Raw genomic sequence first — 13,152 nt, 5'->3', positions numbered from 1 at the left:
TCCTGATGTGGTATGTAAGGTGCTTACCACCTAAATGAAGTTTATCTTGGCTGTTTTGGACAATATCCAGTTTTTAACAAAAATTATAAACCAAGTCATTAGTGAATGTTGATGATTTATTGACATTGTGTATGGAATCTCATAAAACTTATTTTTTGAATTTTCAAGAACCTCGTAGACATAGCCTTTGAGAAGATCACATTACCTAACCGTCAGCTTTGCAGTAGAACTTGAAGCATCTCCTGGTGGCAATGAAGGCACAGTACATACTATTAGTCATCTTAGGTGTGGAAATCACTATAGGGAGTTTAGGAAATGGATTCATAGCTGTGGTGAACATCATGGACTGGGTCAAGAGAAGAAAAATGTCTTCAGTGGATCAGCTCTTTACTGCCCTCGCCATCTCCAGACTTGCTTTTATGTGGTCACTACTCACAGTTTCATTGATAAATGAGAGGCACTCGTCCTTTATGAAAACTGAAAAAATGTTGAGAATACTCAGTATTTCCTGGACAGTGGTCAATCATTTCAACATCTGGCTTGCTACATGTCTCAGCATCTTTTATTTTCTCAAGATAGCTAATTTTTCAAATTCTATTTTTCTTTTCCTGAAGTGGAGAGTAAGAAAAGTGGTTTCAGGGACACTTTTGGCATCCCTTCTCTTCTTGTTTATGAATAGTATAGTTGTAAACACATTATCTGGAATCTGGAGTGATGACTATAACGCAAATATGTCCTATAGTTCTCATTCAAATAACTATATGCAGTTGTCTATGCTTCCTTTATTGATAATCACTGTGTTCACATTCATACCCTTCACTGTGTCCTTGGTATCTTTCCTTCTGCTCATCTTCTCCCTGTGGAGACATCTGAAGAACATGCAGCTCAACTCTGAAGGCTCCAGAGACTCCAGCACTACAGCCCACATAAGGGCCCTGCATATGATGGTGGCATTCCTTTTACTGTATACCATTTTCTTTCTTGCACTTGTCATTCATTTTTGGGAAAATGAGATTTGGCAGGAAAATTTGTTCAATTTGCCTGTTGAGGACACAGCACTTGCTTTTCCTTCAATCCATTCCTGTGTCCTAATTCTGGGAAACACTAAGCTCAGACAGGCTTTTCTGTCCATGTTGAGGTGGCTGAGGCCCAGGCTTTATGTTTCAGAACACCCAAGTTCTTAGGCTATGTAGTAAATTGTCTTCTGTAGTCTAGTAGACAACCTGTTCTTAAGAGATTCAGTTTTTTTATATCTACAGTTTCATTTTTTTATTTAGTTGTGGCTTTGTGAATTTTCCAAAATTCTGTGTGGATCAAGCACTGCCCAAAATATGAAGAACATGGGCCATTTATTTTTTATTTTTATTTTTTATATTAATTACAATTTATTCACTTTGTATCCCAGCTGTAGCCTCCTCCCTCATTCCCTCCCAATCCCTTCTTTTCTCCCTCTTCTCCTCCCATGCCCCTCTTCAAGTCCACTGATAGGGGAGGTCCTCTTCCCCTTCTGTCTGACCCTAGCCTATCAGATGTCATCGGGACTGGCTACATTTTCTTCCTCTGTGGCCTGGTAAGGCAGCTCCCCCATCAGGGGGGAGGTGATCTATACAGTATCCAAGTGGGTTTCTAAGTAAGAGGAAGAGGGACTCTCTGACATGAACTCCGTGGCTGGCTCTTAGAACATGGACCACTTAGACAGAAGAACTCCTAGTATCGACATAATGTAATCTACTATCATGAAATAGCCTCTTGCAGATTTTAATAATGTTATTAATGAATAGTGTGAAATGTGTATGTGTATGAACCACAGAAAGGATAAAACATTAATTATATTTGAACAAGTGTAATTTCATAGTTTAGAATATTGAAAAATGGCATACAGAATTGCACCAGATGCAATTTTTCTATTGTTTCAAGTATATTGTCAACTGAGAAACATTTAAAGAAAAATTTGAGTTTATTCCAGTCTTCTTGCTATATTACTTATTTTGGACATTAAGAATTCTCGAAACATTTATCATTTATCACTTATATAGCTTTTACATAGTAGTGAAACTCTTTTAGTTTTTGTGCCCACAAATGAAAAATCATGCTGATGAAAATACTTCTGTCTTTGTTTTTTTACTTTTTAAATATCCTTTTTGAAATTAAAATATAATTATATTATTCCCCCTTCCTTTTCCTCCCTCCAAACCCAGCAAAGTTCCTGTTCCTCTATACTCTCTCTCAAATTCGTAGCCTCTTTATCTTTAATAACTGCTGTTACACACACACACACACACACACACAGACACACAAATATGTAAATAAAACTTGCTAAATTCACTTGGTGTTTTTTGTATGTGTGTGATTTTAAAGACGACAATCTGTTGGATAACTCACAAGGCTCATCCCTGAAGAAACCTAATTCACCCTCTCTTAGATATTGTTAGTTGCCTATAGTTATATATGTAACCTCAGGAAACTCATTTTCCCCAACACTAGCGTTAAATTAATTTTTTTATTCCATTTCCTGAAATAGTTATTTGTTCACTTATCCAAGAAAAGTTACAGAACAATATACATTGTAAGAAAACTGGGACCATCAGAGTAAGAATCAAATTTAGCCCTGTGTGTCTTTCTGCTTCTGGGATACCTCACTCAGGATGATCTTTTCCAGTTCCCACCATTTACCTGCAAATTTCATGATTTCCTTGTTTTTTATCTCTGAGTAATATTCCATTGTGTAGATGTACCAGAATTTCTGTATCCATTCCTCAACTGAGGGGCATCTGGGCTATTTCCAACTTCTGGCTGTTACAAATAAAGCTGCTACAAACATGGTTGAGCAGATGTCCTTGTTGTATACTTGAGCGACTTTTGGATATATGCCTAGAAGTGGTAGAGCTGGATCTTGAGGAAGTACTACTCCTAATTGTCTGAGAAAGTGCCAGACTGATTTCCAAAGTGGTTGTATAAGTTTACAATCTCACCAGCAGTGGAGAATGGTTCCCCTTTCTCCACATCTTCTCCAGCATGTGTTGTCACTTGAATTATTCATTTTAGCCATTCTGATGGGTGTAAGTGAAATCTCAGGGTCGTTTTGATTTGCATTTCCTTGATGGCTAATGAGGTTGAGCATTTCTTTAAGTGTTTCTCTGCCATTCTATATTCCTCTATTGAGAATTGTCTGTTTAGCTCCGTACCCCATCTTTTTTTGGATTACTTGATTTGTTGCTGTTTAACTTTTTAAGTTCTTTATCTATACTGGATATTAGCTCTCTGTCAGATACAGGGTTGGTGAAGATCCTTTCCCAATCTGTAAGATCTGTTGTTTTGACGACAGTGTCCTTTGCTTTACAGCTTTTCTGTTTCATAAGGTCCTATTTATTAATTGTTGCACTTAGAGCCTGTGCTGTTGGTATTCTGTCCAGGAAGTTGTCTCCTGTGCCAATTAGTTCAAGGCTCTTCCCCACTTTTTCTTCTAACAGGTTTAATGTGTCTGGTTTTATACTAATTGTTTTTTATATAAAACTTTAGACTTGTGATTCTTTAAAGATTTTTACAAGATTGCTTTTCAAGATAATTGACTCTTTGTAACTGCAAATTGCAGCCTGCCAGAAAAGAAAAAAATCTGGCTCAAAAAATACCTTGTTTGCTCATACTTTGTTAGCCTATAACAAATTGCTTAGTTACAAATGTATTTGGGTTCATGGAAATAATGTTTTTAATCTACCTGTAATCTGTAAATGGTTTTCACTAAGGACATTGGGAAAATATATTGTTTCTTCATGACCATTTTGTTAAAAGAGTAATAAAATGTAATCACATTGTAACTCTTAACATTGCTTGAAATATTTTGCTGGGGTATATAAACTGTGGGAGAAAAAAAATAAAGTTAAAGAAGCTTGTTGGAACTTACCTGTTGGAGTTTGTCTTACTTCATCAAGTGGTGTGTGTGTGTGTGTGTGTGTGTGTGTGTGTGTGTGTTCTTTTTCTCCCCTTCTTTCCTTTCCTTTTTAGACACTTGCCACCACCAGTGGAAGGCCCACTAAGAGCCAACAACCATAGCCTCCACTTGCCACACTTAGGTGGAAGCCTCTGCCAGAAAGCTACCAGCTCTGGCCCACTGCTGGGAACAGTGAAACCCCAGCCCCTCAGCTCGCCACTATCAGTGGAAGCTGCTGTTGGTAACAATCAGTTCCAGCCTGGAAAGGTTTCCTCAGAGAAAGTCTGCTGCATGATCAGCCAGCTGAAGCTACTCCCTGCTCAGTTTCCCCTATCGATGTCAAAGCTAGTCGTCAACACAGCACAACTACTCACATATTTCATGAGGCTTAATTAAAGCATCCTAAGGGCCTGTAAGACATAAACCGTTATTCTCAGACTTGGCGAAGCTTCACAGGCTCTTCTGTCACACAGACTTGTTGATAATTTCTGTAAAGCATGTGACCCTAGGTTAAGTCTTTTATAAGGACCACCTTCTGACTGTATTTAATTTTTTTAATGTGAATTTTTATAAAATTTATGGATACTGTTATGTGTATTCTGAGTATCTGGATGCCTTTTTTGCTTATCACAGCAATGTCTAATGTTCATGGAAGCCAAAAGAGGTCATTGAATTCCCTGGAACTGGAGTTACAGCAATTGCAAGCATCCATGTTGGTACCCTCTGCCAAAGCAGCAAATGCTCTTTACTGCTGATACAGAACTCCATGGCCAAGTTTTGAACAATATTTGGAAGGGTTTATTCACACCCATAGCATTGTATTTACAAAAAGATATGGAAATGATGGTCACCTTAGGAAACTAATTCTGTCTACTCACAATGTCAATATCCACATTTATTCAGAATTCAATTACTGTTCATCTCTGCAGCTTATGAAGCATATTTCTGGTGGTTTCCAGTAGAATGAAACCATAGGCTCCCATGTTTGAATACTTGGTCCCAAGGTAAGGAAGGATTAGGAGGTACAGTCTTGTTGGATAATGTGTGTTACTGGGGATAGGTTTTCTTTTGGTTTTTTTTTTCATAATTTTAATTTTTTTTAATATTAATCACAGGTCATTTACTTTGTATCCCAGCCTCCTCCCTCATTCCCTTCCAATCCCACCCTCCCTCCCTCATCTCCTCCCTGCCCCTTTCCAAGTCCACTGATAGAGGAGATCCTCCTCCTCTTCCATCTGACTCTATTTTATCAGGTATCTTCAGGACTGGCTACAATGTCCTCCTCTGTAGCTTAGCAAGGCTGCTTCTCAACAATCCAGATGTCCATCAATGGAGGAATGGATACAGAAATTGTGGTACTTTTACACAATGGAATACTACTCAGCAATTACAAACAAGGAAATCTTTTTTTAACTTTTATTAATTACACTTTATTCACTTTGTATCCCCCCATAAGCCCCTCCCTCCTCCCCTCCTAATCCCACCTTCCTTCCCCTTCTTCATGCATGCTCCTCCCCAAGTCCACTGATAGGGGAGGTCCTCCTCTCCTTCCTTCTGATATTAGTCTATCATATCTCATCAAGAGTGGATGCTTTGTCATCTTCTGTGGCCTGGTAAGACTGCTCCCCACTCAGAGTGAGGTGATCAAAGAGCAGGCCAATCAGATTATGTCAGAGGCAGTCCCTCTTTCCATTACTATGGAACCCACTTGGATGCTGAACTGCCATGAGCTACATCTGTGCAGGGCTTCTAGGTTATCTCCATGCATGGAACTTGGTTGGAGTATGAGTCTCTGGAAAGACCCCTGGGTTCAAATTTTCTGGTTCTGTTGCTCTCCTCATGGACTTCCTGTCCTCTCCAGATCTTACTATTTCCCACTTCTTTCATAAGATTCCCTGGACTCTGCCCAACAGTTGGCCATGAGTCTCAGCATCTGCTTTGATAGTCTGCAGAGCATCATGACATTTGCAGGCAAATGGTGAGATCCAGACAAGATCATCCTGAGTGAGATATCATAAGAACAGAAAGACACACATGATATATACTCACTTATAAGTGGATACTAGACCTATGAAATAGGATAAACATACTAAAATCTTTTCACCTAAAGCAGATAAACAAGAAAGAATTTGTCTTTCCTCACTTAGAAAGACAAATGGGATGGACATTGGAAGAAGGAAAAAACAAGAAACAGGACAGGAGGTTACCACAGAGGGCCTCTGAAAGACTCCACCTAGCAGTTATCAAAGCAGATACTAAGACTCATAACCAAACCTTGGGCAGAGTGCAGGGAATCATATGAAAGAAGGGGGAGTTAGTATGACGTGGAAAGGATAGTAGCTCCACAAGGACCAAATATATCTGAGAACAGGGGTCTTTTATGAGACTGTTTCTCTAACCAAGGACCATGTATGGATATAACCTAGAACCTCTGCTCGGATGTAGCCGTGGTAGCTCAGGCCTAGTAAGGGAAACAGAGACTATTTCTGACATGAACTGAATGGCAGGCTCTTTGACCTCCCCACCCCCTAAGATAGGAGCATCCCTGCTAGGCCACAGAGGAGGACTTTGCAGCCAGTCCTGAAGATACCTGATAAAACAGGGTCTGATGAAAGGGGAGGAGGTCCTCCTCTATCAGTGGACTTGGAAAGGGGCAGGGAGGAGATGAGGGAGTGTGGGATTGGGAGGGAATGAGGGAGAGGGATACAGCTGGGATGCAGAGTTAATAAAAGGTAACTAATAATAAAAATAAAAAATAATTTGAAAAATTAAAATCAAATCATATTTTTGGAAAAAAAGACTATGAGAAGCACAACCAAATTTAGTAAGAAAGCCAGTTTTCAAGACAAGCATGCCCTTCACCATAGAGAAGTGGCTGCTGTGAGATAAGCCCAGTGGGAAATGTTAATACTGGCTCCTTAGTAGTCATAGGGAGCTTTTGTGGCTTCCATTGTCTCCAGTAGTTGTTTTCTCAGCAAATATATAGTTTCACATACAAATGTGCAGAAATATGTGTCATGTGTCTTTGTCCTTTTTCTCTGTATTTCTATTCTGGCTGTATCCTTCTCTCAATTAAAAAAAAAATGTGGCCTGAGTACTCAGCATAAACTTGAGTAATGAGCATAAAATGTTTAGACCATAATTTTGTCTTTCTCTTTTCCTTTCCTTTTGGCAAACAAAAGAATCTCCTCAACAAGAACCCCATCAGCAGGGACCAATCCTGCTGGGAACCAAAAAAAAAAAGCCCACTATATCTAAGCCTATAAAGCTGCTACATTTATTACATCCCAGTTTTTTGAAACCAATAAGTTCTTTCTTTCTAGCCCAACAACAAGCACCTCTCTACGGCCAACCTTTTCAGTAATCTAGATAACAGGTGTTAATCAAACATACACAACACACATAACTGTCACTTCTTCATCCCATCGGCAATAGAGTAAAAATTGAATTTAAATAAATGTTCATTCTATTTACCCTTACCAGCATTATCCATGCGCCCCTCTGTCCCCAAGAGCCCTCTTGATTAATGAGACTCTCTGGGTGTGTGGACTCGAAGGTGATTATCATTTGCTTAACAGCAAATATTCATTTATAAGTGAGGACATCTTTTATCTGCCTTTCTTGGTCTGGGTTACCTCACTCAGAAGGATTTTTTTTTCCAGTTGCATTTATTTGCCTGAAATTTTTCATTGTGTGAACTTTTTTAAACACCTGAGAAATGCTTCATTGTGTAAATTTACCACAATTTTCTTTATCCATTCTTCTGTTGAGGGACATCTAGGTTGTTTCCAGTTTCTGGATATTATGAATAAAGCTGCTATTAATATAGTTGAACGAGTATCCTTCTGGTAAGTTGTAGTTTTTTTAGATATATAGTCAAGAATGATATAAGCTGGATCTTGAGATAGATTGATTCCCAGTTTTCTAAGAAATTGCCACATTGATTTCCATGTTGGTTGTACAAGTTTGTATTCCCACTAGCAATGGAAGAGTGTTCCCCTTGCTCCATATTCTCATCAACATGAGATGCCACTTGTGTTTGTAATCTTATTCATTCTAACAGGTGTAAGATGGAATGCCAAAAAAGCTTTGATTTACATTTCCCTGATAGCTAAGGATGTAAAACATTTCTGAGCCATTTGAGATTCCTGTGTTAAGAATTTTTTGCTTAGATCTGTTACCCCTATTTCTTAATTTTTTGATGACTAGTTTCTTGGGTTCTTTATATATTTGGATATTAGCCCTATATCGGATATGGAGTTTGTAAAAAATATTTTCACATTCCACAGGCTGACGTTTGTCCCACTGATGGTGTCCTTTGCCTTACAGAAGCTTTCCAGTTTTGTAAGGTCACATTTATTAATTGTTGATCTTGGAGTCTGAGCTGTATTCAGGAATTTGTTATCTGTGGCAATGTGTTCAAGGCTAGCCCCTACTTTCTCTTCTATCATATTCAATGCGTGTGGTTTTCATTAGTAATCAGACAGCTCTGCCATCATCCCCAGGAACCTAGTGGTAGCAAAATACTCATCACCAGCAGGCCACCTTTTTCAGGACACCAGGAACCACTTGCCGGTACCCAAACAGGCACTGAGTTGCGACAGCTTTACCATAGCCACAAAGCACACATCTACCTCCTGTGCGTGTGCAGAGTCACCTTATAAAAGAACCTGTCCTCTAATTAATTAATAAAACTTAAAATAAAAAATATTTTTTAAAAAACCGTCCTCTTTTCCTCGACACCTTCTTCCTGCCTCTCCCCCACAGACGCCACTTCTTTGTCTCCCCCACCCCCGCCCCTTCCAATAAACCTCTCATGTGAGGCCTGTTTTGTGGTGTGACTTCTTGGATCACACTGGTTGGCTCCCAACAGTTTTATTTTATGTCTTGATCCGCTTGGATAGAGTTTTGTGCAGGGTGATTAATACATATCTATTTGCATTCTTCTACATACAGATATCAAGTTAGACCAAAAATATTTGGTGAAGATGCTTTCTTTTTTTAATTGTGTATTTCTGGCTTTTTCTTTCTAATATCAAACCTTGGTACCATGGGTTTGGGGATTTATGTCTGTGTCTTGATTTGATTCCATTGATCAATATATCTGTTTTTATATGAATACCACGAAGCTTACATTACTATAGCTCTGTAGTATAACTTAAAAGTCAGGATGGTTATACACCTTGAAGTTCTTTTACTAATCAGGATTGTTTTAGCTATCCTAGGTTTTTGTTTTTCCATATGTAGTTGTGTATTGTTCTTTCAATGTTCATAAAGAATTGGGTTGGAATTTTGATGGAGATTGTCTTGAATCTGCAGATTGGTTTACCCAGTTTTACTAGGTTAATTCTACATGAGCATGGGAGATCTTTTCATAATATGATATATTGTAAAAGTTGTTGTTTCTGTGCTTTTTTTTTTCAGTCCATTTGTCATTTGTATATAGGAAGGCAAGACTTTTTTTTAATTAATTTTCACAGAAGATGTTTATCAGCTGTAGGAGTTCCTGCTAGAATTTTTGGGATCACTTATAATTGCTATCATATCACCTGTAAATAATGATACTTTGACTTCTTCATTTTCAATTTTTATTCCTTTGATCTCCACCAGTTGTCTTAATTGTTCCAGCTAGAATAATAAATACTATATTGAATAGATATTGGGAGAGTGGACAGCCCTGTCTTGTTCCTGATTTTGGTGGAATTGTTTTGAGCTTCTCTCCATTTAATTCGGTGTTGGCTACATGATTGCTGAAAATTGCGTTTATTATGTTTAGGTATGTCCCTTGTATCCCTTTTTTCCACGATTTTTATCATGAAGTGATAGTGGATTTTGTCAAAGGCTTTTTTGGTGTCTAGTGAAATAACTGTTTTCTTCTTCTTCTTCTTCTTCTTCTTCTTCTTCTTCTTCTTCTTCTTCTTCTTCTTCTTCTTCTTCTTCTCTTCCTCCTCCTCCTCCTCCTCCTCCTCCTCCTCCTCCTTCTTCTTCTTCAGCTTGATTATATGAAGAATTAAATTGACTGATATATTTTTTTTATCTTGACCCATCTCTGAAGCTTACGTAATCACGGTGGATGATTTTTCGGTGTGGTTTTAGATTTGACTTTCCAGGATTTTTTTTTTTTTTAGTATTTTTACATCTATGTTCATAAAGCAAATTGATCAGTAAATTCTTTTTTGTTGTTGAATCCTCATGTGATTTGAGTATCAGGGTGACTGTGGCCTCATAAAATGAATTTAGCACTGTTCCTTCTATTTTTATTTTGTGGAATAATTTGAGGAGTATTGGCATTACCATTGACATTAAACTCATCTTTGAATGTCTGGTAGAATTCTATGCTAAAATAGACCCTCCCTCAGTATTCTTGGTTGGAGACTTTTAACGATTTTTTCCATTTACTTAGAGATTATAGGTATATTAAGTTGTCTGTGTGGTCTTGGTTTAACTTTGGTAAATTATATTTATTGAGAAAACTATTTCTTCCAGAATTTTTAATTTTATAGAATAGATTTGCAGATGGGTTAGAGGCAGGGGGATGTGAGCAGCAGGAATCAGGTGGGGCAGTAAGAGAATGAAGAAAAGAATATGGGAATAGATACATGGAACATTTGGATGATAATGCAAAAACCTAGTGCAGTGCAAACTTCCTGAAACCTATGAAGGTGATTGACCCTACTGAGACTCCTGGTAAAAAAGAATATGGATCACAAATAGGCTGTCTTCTTTAACCAGGCAAGGTTCCAGAGGTGGGACTGTTGCACCAACCTAGTAACAGAACCTTTGCTCTATCACGTGTCCTGTCTCCAAGGTATGCTGGGGCGATGGTGGCCCAGAGCTTGTGGAAGTGGCCAACCAATGACCTGTCTAAACTGATGTCCAAGCCAAAAGACGGTACGCACACCAGGTATTCCTTAGATGACCAGAAACCAGAAGCTGGAGAAAATACAAGGTAAACAATTTGATAAAATATATAGTCTCCTAGAGAATATTTTACCAAAAGATTATTTCTGTGTGGATAGTGAGATTCTTGTTGTTTTTGTGGCCTATGTTAAGGAGAAGATGAGCAGCAGAAACATTCTTAGGAAATAGAAAACAGGAAAGCCTTTGTAAGAAAAACACACATACACACACAGAGCAGTTCCTTTAAACTTTTCTCCATGCATCCATTGTACTTACTTGCTATTGATTTTCAAAGACTAATCATGCTATCTCCCTAAGATAGGATAGTCAGTTCCCCACATCCTCCATATACTGGGTTTTGTTTTGTTTTGTTTTGTTTTGTTTTTTCGTATACTGGGTTTTAAATTTTACTAGCTGACATCTAAATTTGATCAATTCAAATTATATGGAGTTTAGATAAGACAATATCTTTCAAAACAGTGAAAGACAGTATGCCTTTATTTGCATTTCAGCAAAGGAGAATTCAGCTTTAGCTTCAACACAAGCAACTGAAGATTAAGCCTTGTAGTAAGGTTATGAGTTGGAGTTATATACAGTATATGAATATTAACTTTGGGCATGGAATATTAACTTTGTCTTAGTTAATGTTGCCTTTCTCCTTAACATTTGCTATAGAATACAAAAGCCTCAAGAACCTCACTGTCTACAATGAAGCCACAGATTCATAGCAAACCTTAGCTAAGAGATTATAAATCTCACCAAGTTATATTTGCCTTGTATTTTGTCCTGACATAAGTAGTATTTACTGTATTTTCCATCTAAATTACAGACTAAGTTTTTAAAAACTTTGGCAGTGTCTCCATGTCATTGATGATCTATCTGTCCTAACTCTGGCATGAGTAGTTATATGTCCCAAGATGATTTTTCTTTAAATTTTTCTCTCATATATTACTTCCTTACCACAGTGTCCCCTCTCTCCCTTTCCACCTAGTCTCCCCACAACCACCCATCTGCATCCCCATGGAAAAGAGCAGGTCTTGCAGGGGTATCAACCAAACATGGCATAACAACCTATGAGATCAGGTACATGCCATCACAATAAAGGCTGGACAAGGCAACCCAGTAGGAGGGGGAAAGTCCCACAAGCAGGCAAAAGAGACAGAGAAAGACCTCCATGGCAGGAATTCTTACTGCCATGCGTGTCTTCAGAATTGGTTTGCTCTGAGGAAGTTGATATACTGCTATTTAACTATACTTCATACAGGTTAATATAATGGTGAAAGAAAATGAATGTTCTCCCTGCCTATCAGGAAGCAATTTTACAGTACCTGGTATGCTACTAACCTCAAAATGTTTTGTCAGTTCGGGATAGTCAAATTCTCTAATCTCATGCTTTTTCACCCAAAGATGTAATATAGGCGTGTTCCCTGGTGAAAAATTTGGGGAGTTTATGCTTTTCCTTATCTTTTATTTTGTGTGTGTGTGTGATGTATAAGCACATGGGCAGGTACACGCCTATACACGCACATGTGGAGCCCAGGTGCAGACACTAGGTGTCCTTTCTTACTGCTTTTCACACTATATTTTGAGAGTCTCTTTCTCTGAAATTCAAACTCACTGATTTCCTAAGATTTCTGGCCCAAAGATCCCTGTGTTTGACTGTCACTACCTGATGGAGCCAGGATATACTGGTGTACTATTGCACCTGGCCCTTACACAGGTGTAGAAGATGTACTCTCAGGCCCATATTCTTGCAGAGCAAGCACTTTGCCCACTGAACCATCCTCCCACTCTTACTTTGGTGCTTTCTAATCTTCTCATGGTGAGCATGTATAAGACAGTGTAGGTAATTGCATATGTGGGAAATACGACATGAAAGACCAAAATGAAGGGCACTGAAACCTGTAGAATATGACTTCATCCACTCCAGCAAATTCTACACCCTTCATTACATCCTGTTTCTCACTGTTACCTATTCCATGTGCGCATGTCCCAATATGATGAGGCTCATAGCAAAGGTCACCTGCTTCCCGGAGTATGGTACACCGAAGCCCTTGCAAATCTCTGTCTGCTGTTTGTCAGATGATCTCTTGTGTAATTGTCTCAACTCAGAGGGGGTGATGCTACTGAATGAAAAGACCCACTCTTGTGCCAGGGTACTGGTGCTTTCCATTTGAGACGTGCCTGTTGTTTACTCAGTGACTGGCAAGACTCTTACTGAACACAGAAACTTTCAGGAGAGTTCATTAGTATATATCAGGACCATCAAGACCCTAATGTGTGTGTGTGTGTGTGTGTGTGTGTGTGTGTGTGTGTGTGTGTGT

General features: G+C 38.5%; 2 protein-coding genes across 2 annotated transcripts in view; both read left to right on the top strand.

Moving 5' to 3' along the window:
- The first annotated feature begins 251 nt into the window (after positions 1-251).
- LOC129679833 (taste receptor type 2 member 140-like) lies at positions 252-1,184 on the top strand. The gene has a single exon (XM_055611293.1). The coding sequence runs from the start codon at positions 252-254 to the stop codon at positions 1,182-1,184; it is 933 nt and encodes a 310-aa protein (XP_055467268.1).
- A 9,565-nt stretch (positions 1,185-10,749) lies between these two features.
- LOC129679823 (taste receptor type 2 member 103-like) overlaps positions 10,750-13,152 on the top strand; it is a 10,073-nt gene continuing 7,670 nt past the window's right edge. Inside the window, exon 1 of the mRNA XM_055611281.1 lies at positions 10,750-10,877. Within this exon, the coding sequence (XP_055467256.1) occupies positions 10,750-10,877 (128 nt within the window). The remainder of the gene's footprint in view (positions 10,878-13,152) is intronic.

Source organism: Psammomys obesus, unplaced genomic scaffold (genome assembly GCF_907164565.1).
Source record: "Psammomys obesus unplaced genomic scaffold, mPsaObe1.curated_primary_1811, whole genome shotgun sequence".
In the NCBI taxonomy this organism is placed as follows: domain Eukaryota; kingdom Metazoa; phylum Chordata; class Mammalia; order Rodentia; family Muridae; genus Psammomys; species Psammomys obesus.
Note: the sequence above shows the minus strand (reverse complement) of the source record. Positions and strands in the feature narration are given on the sequence as shown.

Bases quoted from the DNA above. Each gene is read 5' to 3' on its own strand.
- LOC129679833 (XM_055611293.1), top strand. From the start codon at position 252: ATGAAGGCACAGTACATACTATTAGTCATCTTAGGTGTGGAAATCACT.